Source organism: Thunnus maccoyii, chromosome 18, assembly GCF_910596095.1.
Source record: "Thunnus maccoyii chromosome 18, fThuMac1.1, whole genome shotgun sequence".
Lineage (NCBI taxonomy): Eukaryota > Metazoa > Chordata > Actinopteri > Scombriformes > Scombridae > Thunnus > Thunnus maccoyii.
The window spans coordinates 9,538,689-9,564,891 of NC_056550.1; the positions used below are offsets into that span (position 1 = coordinate 9,538,689).

Consider the following 26,203-nt stretch of genomic DNA (forward strand, 5'->3'; position numbering starts at 1 on the left):
TGCTACCTCCATAATCCGTCACCTCAACCTCACCTCGACACTTTTATCTGGCAGGGGTGGATGCAGCACTGTGAGCATGTGATGTTTGGGTGAGACAGATCATCCTGCTAGACTGTGGAGACCCAAAATTAACAAAAATCAGCAGTAAAAAGATTTTTAATTTTTTACTAATTGATTGGAGGTTAAGGGAAATTATAAAGCTTTATCTTGGCTTTTACATTTCATTTTAATTATGTAACTAACAGTGTTATTTATTGTTTTATTCAGTTGTATTTATGACTCATTGGATAATCTTTGACTATCTATTGTTAGTTTTGGGGCTCCATACTACTTTTACTTGTTTTGTGTGTTTTGCACCTTGGGGCCACACCTTGTCCTTATAGTCATACTGTTGTGCTTGTTTGTTTGAATGATTGTTATACACAAGTTGTCGCAGCGTCGAGGCTTTTTGCTGACCAGTCAGTGATCTTCACCTTTACAAACTCCACCCTGATAGCTCCACTGTAATTGGACAGTATTATCACTAGAGCAGGGGCATTTTTTGGGACAGAAACAGTGAAAATACAGATAAAGTTCCTAAAATAGTTTCATGAGTTTCTTCTCTCTTAAACCACTCCGGCAGCATAATCATCTTCTCTGGCGTTGATCCATACGATCAGTATGTTTCTCATTCCTTCACATTAATTCCACGTCATGCTATGACCTCCTAATAGCTCTAAAGTGAATATATTTAGTGATTTATTGTTTGGGACATACTGTGCCGAATAAAGTGCAGGCTCTTCCTGAAGGTAATCCCTGAACACAGTCAGGTATCACTATGCTGTCAGCTAAGAAGATCAAGATTTATTATATAATTGGCATTTCATAACCCAATCTGCTTAACCTTCAGTGGGTGTATGTGTGTGTGTGTGTGTATGTGTGTGTGTGTGTGTGTGTGTGTGTGTGTGTGTGTGTGTGTGTGTGTGTGTGTGTGTGTGTGTGTGAGTGAGTGAGACAGGTGTTTCCACAGAGTGGGATTCAGATTTGGTGTTGGGTCTCTATTGTTGGATTTCTGGTTATTGTTGCATAACATTTCAGAGCAAATCATCTCAGAGAGCTGAATGGCAGATTGACGTGTTTACCTGGGCATGCACCCATAACAAGATAGCATCACTAACACACACGCACACACACACACACACACAAACAAAGAAAGATGCACGTGGCATTATGCAGTTTCACAGGCAATCACTAACGTTTCAGTCAGATGACAGATCGGGAGCAGATGAAGACAAGAGATGCTAAACTTAGAGACATTCATGATGATCTCTTTCAATAACACGGATACAAACCTGGATATTCCTTCGCTCTTTTAACTATAAAATCTTAACAATTAACTGGAAATATTACCAAATTTGAGATAACCTACTTGTGGAGAAACTGTGAGAGGAGCTTTTCGTCTGTTGTTCTGGGCTCTGTGAATGAAGACCTACCTGGATGTTGGATTTCGCTGACTGTGTGTTGTCCAAATGACCTTCCCCATCTTGGATTTGTCCTTTATGTTTGCTTTTTCAGGAATTTAAACACTTGATGGGGGACTGGAAACAGATTGAAAGTATCAGCTGTGTCTCAAGTCTTTTCTCAAATTGGTGTGGTCTGTTTCCTCCAAATACTGTGAGTATTTGGGAAGTGTGGATGCAGTGTTTTTTCAGCAGCATGAAATATGTCCATTTTGGGGATAGGAATGACCAACAAAGCCCTTTAATTGTGTGAGTGTGTGACATTACAAATTGTGGATAACAATAATAAAAAAAGCTTGTCAGGCCCTTGTATCTATTTCAGTGTTTGAGTGTTCCTGTATTGAGTTATTTTATAAGACTTTTAGTGTTGTAAACCGTCTGTTCACCATGCAGAATAAATCATTTCTGCAAGCTCGCTGTGACGAGCCTTTAATGACATCAGACTGGGGCATCCCTCTGCTGCTGGCTCTGCTGCTGTTGGGACTGCTCTATGCCTTCCTCTACCTGCCTGCTACGGCCCAGCGAGCCCTGCTGGAGCAGGCGCTCAGCAGCAACAACACCACCACACTGACCACACCAAAAGAGGACTGGCTCACAGATGAATAGGACAGATGGAAAGATGAAGGGCTTCATCAATGGACAAGCAGACATGTGGAGCGGAGCCATCTCACACAGACACTGTCCTTAAATGGTGTGAATCACCCTGCTCTCAAATATGACCTTTATGTTTGGGTTGCTATGTAATACTAACAGATTCAGGGATGATCTTGCATGCAGGTGTTGATCTCTTTTAAACTGCAATCCCAAAACCATCCCCATACTGACTATTTTTAACTCAGAGGACAATATACGGGGGCAAACAAAGATTAAACCAAAAATTAAATGAAAAATCTTTGTCATCGTTTTGCAGAAAACAGCAGAGGAAATGTTTTATCAGTGGTTTTAACTGCTGTTGACTGTCAATAGAGGTTGAGAGAGACTGAAAATTATTTGATATCCCTGAAAGTGTCCCCAAAAATAGAGCATGCACACAAATACACACTTAAAGTATGTGTGTGACATTTTTGGAAATATGCTTATTCGCTTTCTTGCAGAGAGATAGTTGAGAATACTGATACCACTCTCATGTCTAACCGTTAAATATAAGGCTGCCGCTAGCAGCCAGTTAGCTTAGCTTAGCTCAGGGGAAATAGCTAGCTCTGGCTCTCACTAATTAACACGTACAAACCTCAACCATTTGTTTTTACACTTTTGTATGAATTAAATGAACAACATACAGTAGGAACATGTTAATTGGTGAGCTTTAGGTGCCCCCCCACACCCCCAAGAAAATTAATGAGCGTATTTCCCAAATTGTTGAACTATTACCTTAATACTTCAGATATATGGTGTTGATACATATTATTAGCAGATATTACAAGTTTAAAAAAATCTAATAGTGTTGAGTTCACCACTAAATACACCATATAATAAGAGAACTTAGACTTGGTTTTGTTATGAGCCACAGTACTATCACAATATTTCAATATGAGCCAAATTTTGTCATTTGAAGAGAAACATATTGATCTACTGAATGGGTATAGATGCTGAATTCTTAAGAGATCAATGAGTTCAACTTTTGCCAGCTTCCTATATACTGTCTTAAAAACTACCACGATTGGCTTCTTTATTTTCTTGTATCATTTATCTTGGAATATGGTGACAGATGCTGGTGGGTATTTACATCTAATCTCTAATCTCTTTGTATCATCTAAAATAAATTCCAACTTTACACAAACTCTCTTTTCTTGACTGGAATACAGAGAGAATATATGTGTTGTATAACTCTGATGATAATATCTGTGGCAAGAAGGCTCAGTGACTCAATGAGACAAGATTTATAGTAATATTATAGTGTTATTACATTTTTGTAAATTTGTAAACTTTGTTTCTTTTAAAGGCAAATGATTTACAAAAAATGATCATCTCACTGAGTCTGGTGGGTTTCTTAATTGGTAGATTTTAAAAAAAATGGTATGAGACAGTCACATTTCTGCAAGTAATATTTTACTTGTACCTGTACAGTGTATTTGAATATATAAATATGTGTTCATATCTCAAATTAAGTGGCTTGTGCTGTAATAAAATATCTCTTGAGAAAATATCTTCAAGTATACTTCATTAAGTGTCAGCAGTAGATAGAAACTGACTGACTAATTTCTGTCTGTTACTTCCAGTTTGAGTGCCTGTCTCAGCCACCTCACTTCCCTCTTCTGTGGGGTATGCCGGCTACCATGGCAACTGTTGAGCATGAACCCCGGAGAAACATGGCTGTGGGAGAAATTATAGTGGTACCCATGAGTGGTGCAGCAAACATACCAAACGCCTCGCATTAATCACACAAGATCGACCACGGGATCATTTGTGTTTATTTGCCTCAAACAGCCAGCGACCAACGGCACATCGACTGGTCCCCAACCAGCGCAGCCATGTTGCTTAAGCTCAGCCTGAATGAACCCAAAATAAACTTAGACTTTGCTGTGATTTAACTGCAATAAATGGATAAAATGGATGCCGAAATAACTACATCATAATGATACCGATTTGTATAAAGTCTGATTTCATGCTTTGTCAGGTCTGTCTGTAAGACGACAAGCAAACAACTTTTAAAATGCTTGTTTTCTGAATGGAGTTCAGATTGATCAGAGCTGTGCTTTGCAAACAGTGGCTGCTTCATCAACAGCAGCAATATTATTGTTTGTAAATTTAAAATTATATCAACTCACCAGCATTTAAGATGTTTATTATTGATGACAGCAGCTGAGGTGCTGTATGACTCTGGTGTCTCTAGTTCCAGCTAGGTTGAAAAGCGAGTTTGAGGATAAATCCACTTAATCCCAAAAGTTTAACAAATAAACAACTCCCTCCTGCTCCGGATCAGAATCAGGTGTTTATTCCTCCACAAGATTGGACAGCAGCAGCAGCAGCAGCAGCAGCAACGCACTACTCTCCGGCTCTCTCCCCTAGACTGTCTGGTGCTCAGCTGCCGTTTGTCGGCAATCAGTGGCTCTGTCTCCTGGTCCAGCCCTGCAATTCACGTGAATTTTTTTTTGCCCTTAGCTTAGCTTAGTTTAGCCGGGTCCCCGCTTACAAGAGAAACATGGCGGACCTCAGGAAATTTAGTGGGTGGAGAGCAGAGGAGCAGTACAATTTCAGCGAAGCCCCATGTGACATAAGAAGGGGCATCAAATCTGAATGGCTTGTTGAATAACAAGAAACTGGGTGGTCTTATTTCACAGTTTGTGTGTTAGTAGGCACATCAGGGACCCAAATATATATGCACAAGCACTGAAAAAAAATATCATAATATGGTCTTAAGTACAGTACAAATATTTCAAAGGAGGCATCTTATTGGTTGTTTAAATTGCCTTTATTAAAAGATACAGGATACTAGATTTGACACCAATATTTGAAGATTCAGCACTTGATCGTTACAGGCCGGGGCATGAGACACAGCTGACAGCTGTTTCCATCCGTGCCTTTAAAAATATCCCTGTAAATACTGTAATCTGCAGTATATGGCCACCATTGACATCTGGATATTGCGTCAGTACCTTTATTTTTTAATCACATTAAATTTTACAATAAAGTCGTAAAAAAGGAAGAGAGAATCTTGCTAAACCATGCAACACCCAACAAGCCAACATTTACAGTAAGTCTTAGATCACAACGATTTCAAATGGTATTTCAATGTTCAATATGTTCAGCAACAATGACAATATCATATCCAAAGACTTAACACAATAATGATATTTCTTATTTTTTTTAAAGGGGAATTAATTCATCCCTTGATATACTTCTCTGACAGTACTCCATTATGTTCCAGCCACCATCTTAAAACGTTTAATTTTAGTTCAAAGCAGAATTTTATTCACATCTTATGTCCTTGGTATACGAGAGAGGTTTAGAAAGGTCTAATTTTCTTCATTTTTACTGAGTGACTTCAAATCCTAAAGGACACACATGCATCGCTTTCTACAATATACACAGTTCAGTTACAGTCTTTCATTGGTCTGCTCTTTGAAAAAGCTCCACAAAGACTTGAGAAAACTGGCGCTTTGAAAGCAAACACAACTTCTTACAAAAGGTTGGTAAAACACAAGTCCAAGATCTTATGCATGTAGTGCACATTGGGAGAAGAGGTGAATCTTTTCATCCCAGTATATTAATAATATTATAATGATGTTTGGATAATTTAGAGGCTAATTCTCCTGGAGGATCCTAAAACATTATTTAAACCAAAACTGCAGTTGTTGATGTATACTGTTACTCAGTTGTTGTTGTTGTTTTTTTGCATATGTCTAATTACAAAAAATATTTGTGTGTTTGATTTTTTACTGTTTAAAGGCAAAATCATGAAACATGGAATTTAGGGGTAAAAACAACAAAAATCATTAATTATTATTATCATGAAATGAAAGTAACAGAAAGTATGATTTTAAAAGAATGCCTTCCTTGAAATAACAAAGTGAAACCTCTTCCCTTAATCAACAAACCAATCAATCAATACCTTATGCGTGGAATAAAAAGATATACTTTAACTAAAGAACTACATAAAAAAAAACCTGAAAACCAGAAAACTGTAAAGAAAGATGTAACAGAAAGAGGGGTAAGCAAATAAAATATCAATGTATCTAACTCCAATTGGATCTTTTTCCCCTCCCTTATATATTCTAAACTTTATATGTTTAATAAGCTCCTCTGATTTCTGTCAAAGGAATTATAAAATTAGCAATGCCTGATGTTTGGGAGCAGGTTACAAGGAGCTCACAGTATTGAGACAGTCGGAGCGTGGATTGTGCAGAAAAGTTCCTTCAATCTGATTGACTGAGGAAAGCAGTTACCTTCCTTGTGACAATCTCTTCAAATTCTTTCAATTGTTGACATTTTACTGGTAAACTTTTTTATTAAGTACTCAGACGTGTGAATCCAGATTTCCTGCTGTGCATCCAAATGCACTCTATTTCTATTTTTCATCTCTTCTCTTTGGGAAAGTCTGTTTGACAGATATTGAATGTTTGTAAGCGCACTGCACACCGCTCAGTGCATGTTCTCTCATCTCATCAGCACACTGAAGAGCGTTGCAGTATATCATGGCTTTACAATATTAATAATCATAAACGGATCTTACAGGCTACTGAAAACAACCACAACAGCAGCATCTGCGGCTTGCTGATGTGTGCATTTCACTTCAGCTGTAACAAGTTATCTGTATATATTATATTTCTCTTTGTGCCTCAAACTGACTTCCTTTAATTGCCTGCTATTGCAGACCACCCACTGCTGCTGTATGAAGGAAGGGATACACAATAGGATGAGGAGCAAGGATGAGAGAAAGGGAGCAAAAACATAAAAGGAAAGGGAAATCTTCCTCCAAAAAGCTTCATCATGTGGGTAACTCAGGATGGATGGGATAAAAAGGAAGTGAGAGAGAGGGGGGGGGCAGTGGGGGTTCTCTTCTCTAAAAGTCCCAGTTTGCTCACGGGTTTCAGGAGACCTGCATTAGAGGATAGGAGGATTAGAAGAGGAGAAGATGGAGGAGGAAGAAGAGAAGTAGAGCCTCCTGTCTCAGCTATTGCAAAGCTGCTCTCACAGGTGGAACAGGGTGAAAGAGGGGAAGGAGAAAGAGGAGGTGAGAAATTGGAGTGAAAGAAGGGAAAAAGAGAAGTGCCATCCCTCTTGCTCTCTCCCTCTATTCATCCCAGTCCTTCTTGATGTCGAAGCACCACACCCAGTCCAAGTAGACGTTCTTGTCGTCGTCGATGAAGCGGGACTTCACCTGGTATTGGCCGCGTGATATCATGCCTTTGGGCGCCTCGTCAGCCGGGGACAGAAACTCGTGCTCCTCCGCCCGTGGGCCGTAACTTCCCACCATGTACGAGACCTTGTCCACTGCAGGAAGATAGAAACACTCAGTAAACTGATTTGATGGAAATGGATGAATGGAAATCGATGTCTTCTTGGCACTTAATGATCAGCACTGGGAAAACTTGATGGGTGGTCCGCACTTTTTTCCTTACAGTTCCTTTGGCTGTTTTATTGTGAGTAAGAGAAACATACAGTAGATGAAGCAAACTTACCTGTTATTCCTTTCCTGGTGGCCACATGATGGTACCTCAAGCCAGCAACGATTTCTCTGTTCACCTGCAAACACACACACACACATTTCACACATTTTGATGCACCTCTGCCTACTATGTGTCCCGTCCACGTGTTCTGTCAATTACCAGGAAAACTGGCATCCCAAACTTAGAGTGACACTGCATGAAGTTATCAACTGATTATGTGGTTCATTATTTCTTGCTTTACCCTGTTCAGCCTTTCCTAGTGTACAGCAGGGCTGACACAAATAGACAGACACATTCACGCCTACAGGCAAGTGTTCAATTCACCAAACTGCATGTGTTGGGCTGTGCAAGGAAAAATGGAAACTCCATTCCAAACCAAATTATACGTTCAATCTATCCAGACCAAAATTGGTATTTTGAATTTATTGACAAGAAAACTGCATCACCTGGAGAAATCAAATATTGAAAAATTAAATGCCATCAATAACATGTCAGGCTTTCAGCTGCAGTGAAGCCGTTTTGTCCAGCAGGTGTCCTCACAGTGAACGTTCACAGTCGCTCTGAGCTGTTTGGTCATTCTCAGCACATCTCCCTCTCCCTTCAGGGCCAAGACCCTCAAGTACTGCCTCTAGTCTAAACACACACACACACACATACACACACACACACACACACACACACTGATCTCCTTTCTTACTTTCTAAAAAATTTGTTCATTTCATCAACATGTGGCCCATACTTCTACATTTTTATTTATTTATATTAAAATAAAAAAAATGTAGCTGTTTTATCAGCATTCACACAGGTCTTAGTGCTCTTCCCAGTGCAGGAATATTTCCCACAATCTGAATCACTCTCAAGCAATCAGAGGAAATAGTGGATGATTGTGTGTACGAGTGTTTTGCAGCAGCTCAATTGAATTTTAAAGATGTGATGAGAAGCCAGTAAAAACTACTACTACTAACCACTTTGTAACTCTGCTTGGAAAAGTGCTATATGGGTCGATAATTTTCTTTGGTGGTACATTTTTCTTATTTTATTGGCTAACTGGGAAAATATAGAAATGTTTAATAACTCCTAATGTTATCATTCTTTCACAAACATCCTTTCTAGCCTCGGGCTTATACTCCTTCTCTCGTTTATATCTGCTCTGCATTTCCCTTCAAAAATATTTCATTGTCGCCATTCTGTATTTATTTATTGTGGACATGAGGTCGCAGCTCGGGGGAAAAAAGCGTGTTTACATGAGTGGTTTATTTGTAAGAGAGAAGGGAAGGAAGGGGAAGGGGATGGAGGTGTGAGAAAGTGAGAAGAGAGACAAGTAACAAGCAGCAGTCATTGATGGGATTGAATCACAAAACTTGTGGTATTTAAGGTATTTGTTGGTATCAACAGTGAACTGAGAGGGATACGGGACTTTTATTATGTGACTCAGCTGACAACTTGTTGATCACTTTAGTTGGAACTAAATAAATACTATCAAACACATTTTAATGTACTAACTGTCTAATTTTAGAAACCTGAAAAATAATGTCAGACTTGAGAAACAAACTTACTGATGTTATATGATTATTTGCATCTATGGCATTGATCCTTACTGGCACTATAAAATGAACAGACTCATTAAATATGCTGATGGTTTTGTTTGATATTGCGGTTTGATTGTATAGTACACGGTGGTTTACTTAGCACAGTCTCTCCCCCTCTTCCAGTAAACACCTGATCATCTGTTTGTTTATTCCATCCATGTTGTAATGTACAATAAATCTCTCCATCCTTATCATACTTCTGTGACTGCATCTGCTCATCTTACCTTAAAGTGTATCTTTAGTCTGTAGCTCACTCCTTCCTTTAAGGTGAAGCTCTTCCTCTTCAGAGCGTCCAGGTCTCCTGGACAAACATCAACAACAAAAACATCACTTATAGCCAACATGACATGTATGACATCACCCACTATAGTTTCTCAGCAGAGACGTGCTATACATGATGATGACAACATGCTAAATAACTCATTATATGATCACATTGCTGCCGATTGACACATAAATCATGTCACACACTGAGAAATGTGACTTTGTGCAGCAGACATAATAGTACAGAATTGTAAAATTTAAAGAATTGTATTAGAATAATCATCTGAAGAAAAAGCTCCTCTTCGATTTGTCTTTTTAACTTCATTTATTGAATTTCCAGACAAATAGTAGATAACGTGGCCGGTTGCGCTTGAATTCAGATTTTAAAAAGGTATAAGACAAAAGAGATAAAAGAAAAAAGGAAAGTGAATGTCAGAAAGAAAGAAAAACAAAACGCATATAGAAAACTATAGCATGAATGTTTGTCAGTCTTGGAAGCTGTTAAGTTCTTGCTCTAATTCTTTGTTAAGTTCAATACAATAGCCGCTGAAAAAAAAGCACTAGCATGTTTGCTTAGCAGTGTACAATATGGCTCATTGTGTGATAAAATCATTTAAATTGGGCGCATTTTCCTCTCATGTTTTCAGCTTAATAAGAAGAATGAACGTCATACTGAAAGGTTTGAAGCCTTCTGTTTTCATACTCTGACGCATATGTTATTTAATACAGAATGGCTTCTTTCTTTGTACAATAAAGTGGTCTATGCTGCTCTGCGGGGTTGAATGGGTTCATCTTAAGTGGGGGGGATAGCATCCTGGGCCATTGTAAAAGCACAGCAATCAGAAATGCATTCACTGCCTAATCACTTTATATCTCAATTTAAACCCAACCATCAGCCTTGAGTGCTTCCTAATGGACAGAGTGAAACAGAGGAAGGAGGAGAGATGGAGATGATGAAGGAGAGATAGAAGAATGTGGTGAATAAAAACAGACAGCAGCGATGTGTTGAGGAAGAGATGCAGAGGACAGAAAGGCAAAGAAAGGAAGTGACCTACAGATAAGACACACACACACACACACACACACACACACACACACACACACACTGCATACAGTATATTGCTCATTCAGAAGTGCACTGTACAGGGTTTGAGGTCTGATTCCCACTGGTGTCACCCATATAAAAAATATATGCACTTGTGACACATTTAAGCACTTTACGTAAAAGCTCCCAACAAACAGCATATCACTGCTGCCATATGAAAATCTCTGCTAATGCTAACTGTCAAGTTTTCACTTTAATTGAAAATCTAAATGTGGTTTGGGAGTTACATCACCACATGAAACCCTTTGAAATCCCCATTAGATAAAATCAAAAATGTATGTCATTGCGCTAATAAAGCTGTTCCTCAGTAGCTGACATTTTGGAGATTTTTCACCGCTCCATCTCTGTCTTAATCTCATTGCATTCAATCTCTCTCCCTCTGAGAACTGTTGCCTAGTATGTAACTATCTCTCTCTCCTCCTTCTCCTCCTTCTGATTCTTCTCTTCGTCTCCTTTTTCTTTTCCCAGGAGACAGAGAGGAGAGAAAAGATGTTGCCCACCCTCCTGGGAGCGTCTGACAGAGAAAATAGGTCAATGTAGAGAGCTGTCTACCTGTTCTCTTCAGGGACACACACACACTCACACACACACACACAAGAATATGTACTCATGCAAGTATGCACGCAAGGCTGCACATGCGCAGTCAAATCCCCACACAGATCACACTGGTTTTCCAGCTGAAGCTCACACTTAGCAAATATTGTACTGATGCCAGAAAAACACAAAATATTAGAGAATAAATTCTGAGTAAAAAATGACCCTTACACAGTGTTAACTTATTTTGTGACCCATTTAAAAAGACATAAATAAATTATAAATTATGATGCATTCTTGTAGATTAAACTGCCCAAAAGTATACAAAGTAGTTAATAATACTCCACCATGACTCTGTGAGGCTGAACTTAAGAACAGTAAGGTTTTGAGCTAAATGCTAATGACAGCATGCTAACATTCTCATAATGATAATGTTAGCCATGCTGATGTTTAGCAAGTATAATGTTTACCATCTTTATCATAAGCATGTTAGCATGCTAACATATGCTAATTAGCATTAAACACAAAGTACATCTCACACTGATGGAAATGCCAATAGTTTTACAGGTATTTGGTCATAAACCAGAGTATGAGACAAGTTGAAATGTTGACCTGATAGTAGGGCTACATGAAAAGTCACCAAAGTTATTACAGTTCATTCCAAGGAGATCAAGAATATCTGTATCAAACTTCATGGCAATCAATCCAATAGTTGTTGAGATATTTCAGTCTGGACTAAAGTTGTGGACCAACTGACTGACGTTGCCACCCCTTGCCGCTAGCATGGCTAAAAATGTTGCTTACACATGAATGCATGATGAGTAATAATCCAATCTCATGTTATATACAATAATAATGCTCTAAAAGGACCATTATGCATGAATACTTTAGCATTTTTATACAATTACATTTTGTTGATGAGTCTAATGTACATTTTGTGAATGCAAGACTTCATTCTGATATGATCTGAATTATCTAAATACAGAACGTCTTCCACCAGTATTCATAAGAACATGGTAGTCAACAGTATCAAACACAGCAGTCAGATCATAAGTTTGATTAAATGTCAGTTGGGAAGGTGTTAAAAATCTTGATTGTTGCTGTTTCAGTGGAGTAATTAGACCTAAAAAGAGAAATTAGTCACTAAGACTGTTGCAAGACAAATGTGCAATATGCTTATGGGACACAACCCTCATTAAGTTCAGACATGAAAAGGAGATTAAAAATTGGCCTGTAGTCAAAACATTCATCCTCTTCCTCCTTTGTTTTTTTTTTACACATCGAGGGTTTCATCCTCTGCTGCTCATTTTTGGAATAACCCTTCCCATTATTATAGGAATTTCACAAACAAAACACCCCTGAAGTGTTCACATATTACTGACATAATTCTAGACACATAACACATAATAAGTGTTAGTAAATCACATGGTTGAGGTTAAGATTAGTGCATAGCATAGAGAGGCTGCATGGTGTGAGTGCTAAATGTGATGCAGCATGCGTGCTCAGCAAAACAACCCTGGGGAGCATGAAAGTTTAACAAAGCCAGTCTTTGCATTTAGGCCACCAGAGCACTGCGAAGTCATAGCCGAGGATATTGCTTTGTGTAGTGTAGTCTGGCAGCGGGCCACACAGCACACAGTACAGTATGTGACACACCATATATCATAGACTTAAGTGTAACATATTACCTTACAGCATGGTAATATGGTAATATTGTAGTGCATTATCGACTGAGAAAAAAAGCAAATATGGTTTGAGAATGAGATAGCATTTGTACACTGATGTGCTCACCATCAAGATCGTTATGCAAATCACTGCTGCTGAGATACAATATGAATCACTGGCCTGTTTCTTATGGATCCTCTTTGATAAGACTGCTAGTATGTTTTTGAGACTACAATTTTTACATTCTCTATACACAAATTTACAAGATACTGTATTTTTATGAAGAATACAAAATTGCTCAGTTAAAAGCTTTTCAAATCGTAGAAGTCCAAGTCTAGTGGAGTCATACTTCTTCTCCATTTTTGCCTTTATTTATGTTAAAATGCATACAACAATAGAGTACAGTCCTGCTGTAGTGTGCAAACCTGCATTCATGAGACAGAAGATAAAATATTTATCTGCCAGTTATGTGAATGCTACCTCTTTTCCCCAAATTATTTTCAGTTAGTTCTACTTCCTGATGCAATAATGTGACAGAAAAAAAGGTTGCAGTGGTGTTTTCAGAGCTGAAACAGGCCAAAATTGGTTTAGAGGCAGGGACTCCTATCATAAAAATCCTTCATATAGTATTACTGTAGTGAAATGCACAATTATGTATTGTAAAATATGATGACTTTGATTTTTTACATGTACTATAAGCCAAACTTGGTCACAGTGCTGTGCTTATATTTGTGGCTCTGCTAATCTTGTTGCTGTATTCACTAAGCTACACAGAAACATATCAAATGTTTTTGTGCTGCCAGCTCAGCCTGAGAAAAAACATTCTTCATATCTTATTGCATAAACGATCAGGCCATTGATCTAAACACAAGCAACAATTAGTGCTGAAATGATAAAGGAACAGTGTAAGATGTTGCAGGGCGAGAATTAATCTAAAAGTAAAGAGATATGAGTGTATGAAGTTCAAGAGGTGATGATAAAAAGCATATAGTCATATACAGAATGATATTTAAAGCAGATGCAGATATATTCAAAATGACAAAGAATAAATGACTGTGTGTGAGAAAGACACTGAACTGAGGCAAGAAACAGGTTGTAAACAAGCCAACAATTTATAATTTAATATCAGTAATAATCCTTCATTACACATCATTGGAAAACTGCTTGCACAACAACAGGTCAGAGTTGAACTAACATTTGGGTAATAACTTTAGTACAGTTCAGTACAGCACAGTTCCTTCATTTTAGAAGAGTTTGTTTGGCTAACCTGGGGGTTTATTTAAATCTGTATTATCATATGACTGCCTTATTTTACTTGCCCAGTCTGACTTTTTCAGTTGGTCTTTTTGGCTATTTTGCTGAGTTTCCAGATCTCAGCAATTAACTTGTACATGTAAAATGCTGTTATTATTGATAGGAATGATAGCTGAAACTATAGATGTTGTGAGAGGTCCAGAATTAATCTAATGAAGTAAAAAATAGGTGCAAATGCTTCAGCGGACATAAAAACAATACATTATAAACTATAACTAGACCACAAATTCCTCAAGGTGTTGTACTGGTTACTCTCCACCTGTCCTGTTGTGTTGACGGAGAGACTCAGAGGTTTGATGCACTGCAGAGTTCACACCCACTATGTGCAAGTGGGAGCACTTACAATCTGAGAAGTTAAGGTTAAGACATGGACCCAAACAACCTCACAGAAGTGAAAGATCTCTGATGGGACAACCAGTCAAGCGTGCAGAGTGTAGAGCAATCATCTCTACTACTGTATGTCACCTCAGCCCCTGCTTTGCCACCCCCTTTCTCTCTCTCTATAACATAAACTCACACACATGCAGAGCAGTAAATGCCCATCATCACTTAAGGCACCATGCTGCACTGGTAACAGCCTGTAGTGAATAATGAGGTCTCTAATGCATTCGGCCATCGATGGAAAGTCCATTTCTAGCCTGGTGCCGGCTCGGCTATCTGACACCAGCAGGACCAATTATTATACTGCTGCTTACTATAGGTTTATAAAGAGAGATGCTTTACTCCCACACTGCATACAGCAGTTTCTCTATTTCTCTTCTTCGCTACACAACACCAACACAAACATTCATCCAAATTAAATCAAATCCTCATGTGAATAGACTCCAGGGAAAATATGCAAAATGACACAAGATTTCCCTGAAACACAAGTAATTTCTGAAGAACTAGAAATACAGAACATAGATTTTGAAATCAAACCTTTGTAAAACAGCCTCTCAGTGTCAAAGAGCATTTCCTATTTTGCGCTGAAGGCTTTTTGTCTGTCTGCTAGGAAGAACAGCAGATACTGTGATAAAGAAAGTCAGATATTACAGAACATCACATGTAGAAATGACTCTCCCTAAAACATACATCTTCACCTATCACATCAATTGTGTTTCAATACCTTGTTAGAATTACCACAAACAAATAATGAAACCATCGGTAAATTGGATTAAATGATCCCTGTCCATCATATTAGCAATTTTTCACCCCAGTGTTCATGTGTCTGAAAGGAGTTTTTCAGTTCCTGATGGTAACTATGCCTCTTCATCTTCAATTCTGTCTTGTGGTGTACCCCAGGGTTCTATCCTGGGTCCTATCTGGTTTGCCTTGCACATACAGATAATATTTTTAATGGTTTTTCCTCTCTTTGTTATGCAGATGATAATCAATTATACATCTCTTTGAACCTCAAAAGATGACAACTACCTAAATGCTATTTTCTATTCATTCATTTTCTACAGATTAATTCTGATAAAACAGGTATTTGTGCCCTTGCTGGCCTTGTTCCTCAGATAAAGAATGCCTTGGTTCCTTCGCCTCATCTGTTAAATTCACCCTCAGAAATATGCATGTCACTTTTGACTGGGCACTTTCTCTTGACCAGCAAGTGAAGTATTTTAGTTCCTGTTTTTATCTGCAATTTTGATATATATATTTTTTTAACGTTATTAACATTATAATGAAACTATCACTGTTGGCGGAGTAAATAGTTAAACAGACTGTTTCTTGTATCTAAAAACAATATTAGAGCCTCTCCAGGGCCCACTCCCCTCTGAAAGGGACACATGGTTTAGTCCATTCTTGCACTCATGTAATTTATTTTATTGTATAATGTATAAGTATTGCACAATATTATACAATTTTAAGATGCTTGTAATGTAGAATGGTTGAGTAATAGCTTTTGAAATATGATCATGTTTCTATTTGGACACATGATCAATTGATTGGATATTCATGATCTGCTGAACTTTAGACTCTCGCTGCCTGGTTAACACTCTCTTTCAAACTCCACACCATCACTTTGTAATACAGACTTTCTGTTAAAAATGAACTGAAGTGATTTGCCATCCACCTTTCACTCCCTCCATCATCTCTGACTGAGACCAAATCTGAAAGCTTTAGATCTGTCTGGTCAGGAAGAACAGAGAGGCTCTTCCAATTTTGTGCGATTCAGCAGATCTTTCATTACACACTGAAAGATGCACTTTAAAGGCTGCTCAATACTTTCTATCTCTCTGCGTTTGAATCAGAGGAAACTGCATAGTACAAAGTCAGTATTGCCTAGCAACCAGGTGACCTTTTCTATTAGTCTTAGCGGAATATGTACAGTATATGTGTAATAGTGTGTGTGATAGGCAGGGAAATCCTCAGGAAGAAATACACGCACATTCACAGCTACCATTTATCAGACACACCCTGGCACACAAGGCAACAACAGGTGAACCTATACACCCTCGCACACACACACATCGATCCTTTCCTTAACTTTGTCTCCTGTAGGAAATGACATGATCTCTTTACAGCCACCTGATTACCATGCACCGCAGACATGCACACACATAAACTTACAGACACCTCATTCCCTCCTTCCTTGCCTGTCGTTTTCTCCTGCACACAGGGGAAAATGTCAATACTGCCCACTAAGCAAACATTTAGCCGTCTCTCTCGTCTGTCTGTCCCTCTCTCGAGCATGGACACACCCACTGCAGTCTTTCTGCACATAAAATGCAGCACGGTGGGGTGAGATGCCTCGCTCCAGGGCAAATCAGTGATTTGTGTCACCATATTGGAAGAAGGGTATAGCAGCATGACAGTGACACATCTAGCCAAGCGTTAGGGACAGTAAACACTCCATGGTGAATGAAGAGAAGAGTACCTGTCAGGTCAATGGAGATTGGTCCAGGAGCTTCATCACACAACAGGGTCAGTCTGGTCACCTGGACGTTAGGCCCAGAGGACACTGGAGAAGCAGAATATTCTGGTCATTACAACATTAACTGATTCATATTCTTTCATTCTTCGTTCACTCAGTCATTCATTCATATATTGTCTTTGTCCATTTAAAAAAAAAATATATATATATAAAAATAGTGCCTTACACTTGCCTAGAGTTAGATGAGAGGATTGATACCACTCTTATAATTGTCCGTTATGTGTTAAGTGGAAACCAGGAGGTGATTAGCTTAGCTTAGCGTACGAACTGGTAACAGGGAGAAACAGCAAGCCTGACTCTGTCCAAAGGTGACAAAATCTGTCTACCAGACCTCTAAAACTCATTAATTAACATGATATATTAACCTTTTTTAACTGTATAAAAGCAGAAATGTAAAAATGACAAGTTGTGGTTTTCCTTGCTGAAAGATAATGCTAATGAGGGAAGTAGTGATTGGGAGATCCTGAGATAAGTGGAAACAAAACATTCAACATTCAACATTCAATATTCAAGCCCATGGCACTGATGCTAAAATATCACAGTGTGTAAAAATCACATTATCAGTCATTGTAGAAGGCAGTAACGGCCCCAAACTAGTATTTACGGCTGTTATGAGGATTCAGCGTGGACACACTAAAAGATAAATGGCTGTGTGCAGCCTCTATTTGACGATAAAGTCCACTCTCTGCTTTTCCCTTCTCCCATTACGGCTTCTCACAGTATTCAGTGTTACTGAGCTGTAGCTGAGGTGGTGTTGTGTTACAGCAGTGGGGGAGTCAGAGCTATTCTACTGATATCAGCTGTCATGGCCTGGCTGCTGGATATTAGAGATGCTGAGGCAAGCAGGTCTGCTCCTGTGTGTGTGTGTGTGTGTGTGTCTGTGTGTGTGTGTGTGTGTGTGTGTGTATCTGTGTGTGTGTGTGTGTAATCAGAAGTTGATGACTGCAAGGAACTATGCACCAAAGTCGTTATATTGAGTGAATTAAAGCTGCGGTAACACTGGGTACCAGGGTGAATCACCAGCTTTCCTCAGGTTAACAAGGTTAACAATACACACACACACACAAACACACATACACACACACACACACCTGTCATTGGACCCGTCCCCAGCAGGGTCTGCTTGTATTTGACCAAGCTCTCGTCATCTTTGTCCAAATCCTGAATCTCCTGCAAAGACTTCTGGGCCGGAGGGTTGTAGTTGAGGTTTCTGTCATCCTCTTCCTCCCCGATGGACAAATCCTTGTCAGCCATCAGACCTTCCAGAAAGAAGGAAAAAGACCATTAAAAACGTCCTCTTACATGTCACAGTGTTTGGAGGTGGATTGGTAGTTTGTTAAGAGTATAAGCTGAAAAGAAGTTGTTTCACGAATAATATGTTAAAGGAATGGTAACGCTGCTTATTTCCTTGGCTTCTGTTTGACTGTTGTCAGTCATATACTGTCAAAACATGCTTAATATTCCCATGTAATGTTGCTATTATATAGTTTATATGGTTTTGTTATATATGGATATTAAGTTGTTTCATTTTTCAGTTTTTTCCCATGTGCCATCTTGAACTATCAAATCAAACTAAATGTGTTTTTTTACATGGCAGACAGTCACTGCAAACAGGAACAGGCGAGCAGCATTTTCAGCAGAGTTCATCTGCAGTATAACAGCCTGAAAACTCAGTCAGCACAGGCAAGATTGCTCACTGTCTGGGGTAAGATGCACATTAGTGTATGTAGGCCAGCACAAGCCATCCGGGTTTGATTTCATCTGGGATTTTAATTCAATATTGAATTTTACAGACATTCAACAGTGTGTTCTGCAAGCGTCTCTCCCTCCTTCAGCACTGATCCAAAGAATGAATACTTGCAGAATGGAATAGTTACAATCACTAGAAGAACGACAGTCAAACAGATGAAAACACAGCAGTTTTATGTAAAGTGGTTGACAGAAGAAGCACAACACATGCTGTTATTCACCTAAGATGCACCAATGGCAGGAATTTTATCGTTCCATAGATTCCACACTGCAAAAGGTAATGTGAGTGTGATCAGATATATTTATGTCGTATGAAAATCTGTTCGAGAAGGTCCATCAAACTGTGCTTCATGGTAGCGTTTATTTCTGTCAAAGTTAAAGTGATGTTATGGGGGATGCAGAGACTTCATGACTGCATTATAAATAGCAGTAATGTATCTTTGACAACAATAAAAGCAGACATGATGTTCACTCTGATGAATTTCTAAAGCGAGTTTCAACACTTTACATTCATGCTTCTTGCATGACTTTGCAACAATTGTGCGGCTGAAACACTGTTGGTCCAAAAATGAAAGTGGTGAGATAATAAAGCGCTCACACAACTCCTTTTTGCAATAGTTTTGGAATAAACTGACAAATTATTTTGTTGCTTTATGGTTGAAGGCAGAGGCACATTGTTCTTTCTTCTCAACTCACAAGAGCGACACACACACACACAAGCAGATCCTTTCCTACATTACAACGTTAATATGGTTCCCAACACAAAACATGCACAATGCATACCTCTAGACTCCAATTATCTGAAGAACAGGACACACACACACACACACACAGTGTGCTGTGGACGTCTATTTACTGTGCTGTAACAGTCTTGTGTAATAGCCTCTGGTTGAGTTTTCACTGTTCATAATGAGACGGCTCAGTGTACATCAGCTCAGAGCTGTGTGTAGAGGTAATTGGATGAAACAGGGAGTACACACACACACACACACACACACACACACACACACACACACCAATACACACACACCAAGTGTAAAAATGCACACAATCACGAAGTGTTACAAATTCTGTAAACATTAGTGAAGATCAAATGTGTTAATCGGAGACATGATGACCCAAAAGTGTCCCTGTGCTCTCTTCTGTGTTTCTGTATATATCTGTCTTTTATTTACAGCCGCACCCCACCCAGTCAGGGCTGCCTTTGCCCGTCACCATGGCAACTCTTTCAACTCCCTTTGCAGTGACATCACCTTTGCTGTGGTTCTGTTTTATATGACTGAACATACACAGCGGAGCATTTAGTTTTACTTGTGGCAAGAGAGACTCATGAATCTGTTTAACCAGATGTTTTCCTTGTTAATGGTTCTAATCATGCAGTTGTAGTTTTTTTTTTAAATCAATATACAGTAAAGTGTATTTCTCCTTAGATTTTATAATATAGGTTTTTTTTTTTTACTAATACCAAGTTCTTAATTTCTCGCTTTGTGATGAGGATAGCTGCCTATCGACTCTTAACTCAGTATATGTTAAATAGTTAGCATGGAGGCCTAAAGGTGATTAGTGATTTTTCCCCTTTAAATTGACAAAGGTAAGAAATGTAGGGCTTAAGTCAAATTTAAATGTCTTCAAACACACTTTTCTCTAAAATTATCAATAGGAAGTAAGTGCATTTTTACAGTCTACATGTAATCTTCCCTCATGTTTTCTTAAGTCTATACTTCTCTACATGAATCATACTCATTACACATTTGTACCTTTAATTAACAAGGATTAGGATTATGTAGGCACTGACACATCAGTCTCCCCGCCTCACACTTTCTTCTTAAACCCATCTGGCAGATTAATTAGCATTATCCCCATGGATGTGTTTTGTTTCTGTTTAGATTGAATGAGGTATTCAGCAGATGTCACTGAAAAAGAGACCTTTAAAAATGTTCCTTAACATAGAAGAAATACACTAATTATCTTTTTCATTATGATATTAAGTATTCATACAACATGAGGTGCCAGAAATTAGTCAAAGTCAGTCAAATAGGCATGTCTTATATATAACAAACAACAGTCGTTTTAAGATCTCACATAGCACTCATGCTGTTAATGTTGGTTCCGGCTCATTTATGGAAGAAGCTGAAAACATGAGGAAGTATGGCTCCAACACAGAAAAGCAAAAAACCCAAAGATCAAATACTGCAGGTTGCTCATTGAATAAGAGTATGATCCTATCATGCTTCAGTTTCCAAGCAAAGCTTTTACATCTCTTACATAGCTACACACTCACACATTAAACACTGTATGTAGTATGTCAGATATGGATGGCACATGACTTCATAAATGATTCACCCAGCTTAATTTACATATCAAATAATCTGCAGGGCCCCCCCTAAGCAAGTGTGCACGTGCATATGCGTACCCACACACACACACACACACTACAGTGTAAAAAAACGTGTTTCTGTGCTATTAAAACTGCTTTCCTCTCTGATATCTGAGAGCTCGACGCTGGTGGTTTCCTCTTTGATCTCCAGACTGCTGACCTGTCACAGTAACCTTATCAATTAACATTTACTCTAAAAAAGCAGGTTTTGGTCCACAGAGATACAACTTCTCGTACAATTGAGTGTTTCAATATGGATTTCTTTAAAAGCTGTATAGTGACAAGCTTCCTTTTATTCTCTCCAGATAAAATTTATTTTAACATCACTCACACTGTCTGTACTAATTAACCTGAAGACTGACTATTCTGCTATTGCTGTAGAAAATGAAGTGGGAAATCACTGTTTTGTAATAAACATCAGCTATTTAATGTCAAATTAGATTACGATGATTGCAATTACTATTACTAAAAGCCAATTATATACCTGGAACTGAAGGTATAACCATTAGAAAACATTTCCAGCATGCACTTTATTTGCATTTTAAGATGTCACACCCATTTTTAAAAGTTTCATGAGACCTGACCGACATCTCATTGACAGTTTTCCCGTAAAGCTGTGAAAATTCTTCTTAACCTTGCAGTTTTTAATCCATTTTATCAGTTACAAAAAGAAGAAAATGATATTTCAACTCTTCTAATTGTTATCCTAAAAGAGAAAAAGCAGCTGAATTAAGCTTAAACACGCAGAGTTAAAAACCTCCATATTGTGTGACTCTAGAGTTGGAAACAAGTGTAGCGAAAAGCCAGCAGTGTGTGTGCATGTATGTGTGTGTGTGTTCTTCCAACTGTCTCAGCGCCCATCTGTGATGTGATATTAACTAGTGGATTTTCTTTGATGCCCGTAAAACTGCCTCATTACCCCAGTAGCTTTTGAAACCATCTTCTGCATCATTACACACATGCGTGCTGTAAAATATGTGCTACAAGTGTAAATCAGCGCTGTCTTTTGTTGCTGATAACCTCAAAATTGTGAATGGTGGTGGATTTTTTTTTTTTAATTTTTGTTTTTTAGAACAAAGACATGCAAAAATAAGGAATGCATTTAAAGAAAAGGAGAGATAATGTTGCTGGGAAATACACAGGAAAAAAAACAACACATCCTCATAATTACGCCTCATCCTACCAACATATTTAACATACAAGGACCACCAACTAGGGTCCCTGTGGACCCCAAGAATAAACTACTGTAAGAAACCATCATAGCAAAATATTAACTTGTTTCTTCTCAAAACATTATTAGTTACATAGTTAATGTCATCTAAAAAAAAGATAATAAAATATATTTAGATTGTTATTATTTTAGGAAAGTGACGGTTAATTTGTATATTGTGTAAAATGAAAATATATACAAACTGCAGCTTTTATTCCAAGTACAATCTTTCCACAAAGCCTTCAAAATGACCAACAAAGTGCCCCAACCCCCCTGATAGTGTGTGATACTTTAAATTAGGACAAATGGCAAACACGAACTCAATAAATAGTTCCATCTATTAAAACTGCATTGGTGGAATTGGGTGCTTTTGACTGGGGTCCCCCAGGAGCCCAATACATTGGTATTTTTAAAAAGCACTAATTAAAGCAGAAACAGAAAACAATGATATGAAGTCATTAGGAACACATTGATTGACAAAGTCATGAAAAATTGGGATGATAGAATAAAGCACTTGTGAGATATGACAAAAAGCAAACCTCTGGGGTCCGTGGAGACCCAGTCAGCAGGATTCACCGCATAGGTTGATTGTACCTGCACTCCAGAACGACCCATAGGAGTGTTTTCTAATATGTCACTTTCCAAAACAGTTTCAAATCACTGTTAAGAAATAATTATGTTTTATGGTGTGGCAACACTGTGGTGTTGCCACACCACTGTGGTCTGGTTAGGTTTAGGCACAAAAACCACTTGGTTAAGTTTAGGGAAAGATCATGGTTTGGGTTAAAATGATTACTTGAAACATGGTTAGTACTTCCTCAAAGTTAGGCAACCCTTTATTGTCATGGCAACAGTAAACACCACGACAATCATAGTTACAGTTTTTAAAAGACTGTCTGTGGTTGGAGGCTGGTAGGGATCAGCGGCCTCCTGCAGCAAGGTCCACTAAGTCCACTTTTCGCAAGTTAAGATTTAACCAGCCACCCAACCCGCCTCCTCCTAATATGGAAATTTGTCACCTTATACATACGTCATCTGAACTGCATTGCTTCTCCGGATCATAACTACTACAGTTGGATGGCGTCTGTTCCTCAAACACAACTATAGGTTGTTTTTGGTGACTGAATTTTAGATCTATACTGTAGTTTTTCTTGGGAGGACAGGCTGAAAAAAAATCATAAGAGAGCCAAGACACTTGTCACCTCTGAAAAAAGAGAGCTTTATTACTGTGCCACAGAGTGGGTATGTATTATTTATGTGTAGGCTATTTGTAGGGCCCTCTGGGTGCTGTCTGAGTTCCAAAACCTAATAGCTAAAGAGCAAGAATTCATTTATCTCCATTGTTATTGGTTGAGAAAATACAAAATACATTATTTTCCTGTGTCTGCATGAAAAAACATTTCATATTTTGCATTGAGTGACTGATCAGAACTGCATCAGATTTTTAACCATCCCCTGATCATTTTCAACAATGTTGCCAAATCAGATTGCGTAGCCGAAAAAAGATCTTTTGCACCCAAACAGAGAATTTACAGTCTGTGTGGATGTATGTACAACAAAACCACAAGACACAGACTCAGCATTCATCTGCTGGTATTTACAGCTAAACCAACACGTTTAGTGAAAATCAACACAGCAATCTGTTTGGCAGAGGAGAGGGGGCTTCAGGGGAAGAAGGATAGGAAGAGGACGGTTCACTTGAGACCTCAAACACAAATACACACACACACACATTTGTTGAATCCCATTGACATTTGCCATTAAAATGCATCTTTGATATACACATTAAAACCCTTAACAGTGTCTCCATTACTCTGAATACTCTTTTAAATGCTAATTGCTAATTGTCAAAATTGTGAATTCTTCATAATAACTAAATTCTTTCAAAATTCAGCTCTGAACCAACTTAAATCTTCTTGGTATATATTTAAAGATCCCCTCAGACATGTTTTAACACATATGAAAACACTTTGAATAATAATTTGTGTCTGATATGGCTGTCGATGAGTGTTAAAGGACAAGTTGTTTTCAAGTCTGTCTTAAAACAATAGTCAGGTGCCCAAATGAACATTGACATAGATTTTTCTCACTTTAATCATTCCTCTTGTTCATAATGGCCATTAAAAGATCCCTTGATAATGCATTTCAACATAAGTGATGGGAGACAAAATCCACAGTCCTCAGTTTGTTCAAAAAATGTATTTAAAAGTTAATCTGATGTTAACTTGAGGTTTCAACAGTCTGAGTTAGTCAAATAACGTGGATATCTTCCACAGTTACAAACCTTTTAGTTTAAAATCTCCTCTTTGTGTGTTTCCCTGTTCAGCTGCAGAGGATTGTAACAAAAAAGGGAATGTGACATTAAAAAGACTGTAGCTCTAGCTGTAGCTGACTAATTTGGATACCTGAAGCTTCATATTAGCTTTAAATAAACTTTGAAATATATTTTTGTACAGAAGGAGGCTTGTAGATTTTATCCCCCATCACTTAAATGAAAGCGCATTAATAAGAGATCTGTTAATGGTCAGTATGAACAAGAGGAATTATTAACATGTTTCAACGTTCATTTGAGCACCTGACAATTGTTTTAGGACAGACTTGAAAAATAGTGAACCCATCCTTTAAAACAGCCCTCTATAGTGTCAAACTCTACTGTATCATAAATGGGGCACTATCTCACAAAGAAGATGAAATAAAAATGTTTTATTTCATTGTGACTTAACACAGTCAAAATTAAACTCCTCTTCTTTGCCTGAGCCAGATTTTTTTCACTGCCTCCTCTTTCTTTAACCCAGATAACTGTTCACTGTGTCAGGAAAACACTTCTCTCACTATGTGTGTGTTTGTGAGTTGTGTGCCTTAAGCGTTAATTTGCTCTTTTTTATAGTCCTTTGAGGCCAGCTGTCACTGCTCTGTTCTAATACTATAACGAGACCTCTGGGACACTGAGATACACACACACACACACACACACACACACACACACAGATATAAACAGACACACACAGAGGAAGGTAAAAAGGATTCTTTCAGGGCTGTGCAAAGCCAATAACAGCTTTTACAATGAGGGAAAAGGCAGTGAAAGAAGAAAGATCAACATAAGAGCTTTACAGCAGGTCACATGCAGAGTTATTTTGTTTTTAATTTTTGTTTTCAATTCAGTTTCGTTTCAGTTAGTTTCCAGAGTGGGTTTGCTCCTTTCAGTTTAGTTTTTATTGTTTAAAAATGTTTTGTTTGAGTTTTTATTGGGTTCAGTGTTAGTTTTAGTTTGTTTTATTATAATATGGGTAATATTTGTCACGGGCAAAATCTAAGAAGTTCAGAATAGTTATTACAATACAAACACAACACTTAGTGAAGGCAACTGATCAGGTCATGTGGGCTGTGAGTGTGTTTCCATTTCTAAAGCTGTTGTCACTGCGCTGCCTCTTCTGCCACAACACGACCAGAATCGATCTGTCACCTGCATCGCTGCAGACGCCCCGTCAACACTGGAGACAGTTCATCGTGTTAACCAGCAAATCATTGAAATCTCATTTCCTTGTTGATGTAAGGCTGAGATGACAAACACGTGATACCAGCAGCTGAGACTGGTCATATTAGCACGATACTGAATACTGCAGACCTGACACACGCACTGCTCAATATGCTTTGGTTATAATGTTGCAGCTGTCAATACAGATTAGGACATGGGTGAGATGCAGCTTGTCACCTTAGATTTAAATATCTTCATTTTTGTAAAGTAAAATAAAGTATAACAGGAACAATATGGATGCATTATGATCCTGTTAACTGTTTGGAAGAACAAAAATTAATCAGATCAAATAGATTCAAATCAAATTGTGAGATAATAAAATAAGATAACATCTTTAT

At 38.2% G+C, this 26,203-nt stretch overlaps 1 protein-coding gene across 1 annotated transcript in view; it reads right to left on the bottom strand.

Annotated features, from left to right (window-relative positions):
* Positions 1-5,078: 5,078 nt before the first annotated feature.
* Positions 5,079-26,203, bottom strand: part of arhgdig (Rho GDP dissociation inhibitor (GDI) gamma) — a 33,401-nt gene continuing 12,276 nt past the window's right edge. Inside the window, exons 3-7 of the mRNA XM_042393048.1 lie at positions 18,086-18,253; positions 16,938-17,021; positions 9,420-9,496; positions 7,619-7,682; positions 5,079-7,430 (exon numbers count right to left, since the gene is read on the bottom strand). Coding sequence (XP_042248982.1) covers positions 7,231-7,430; positions 7,619-7,682; positions 9,420-9,496; positions 16,938-17,021; positions 18,086-18,248 — 588 coding nt within the window. The 5' untranslated portion in view covers positions 18,249-18,253 and the 3' untranslated portion in view covers positions 5,079-7,230. The remainder of the gene's footprint in view (positions 7,431-7,618; positions 7,683-9,419; positions 9,497-16,937; positions 17,022-18,085; positions 18,254-26,203) is intronic.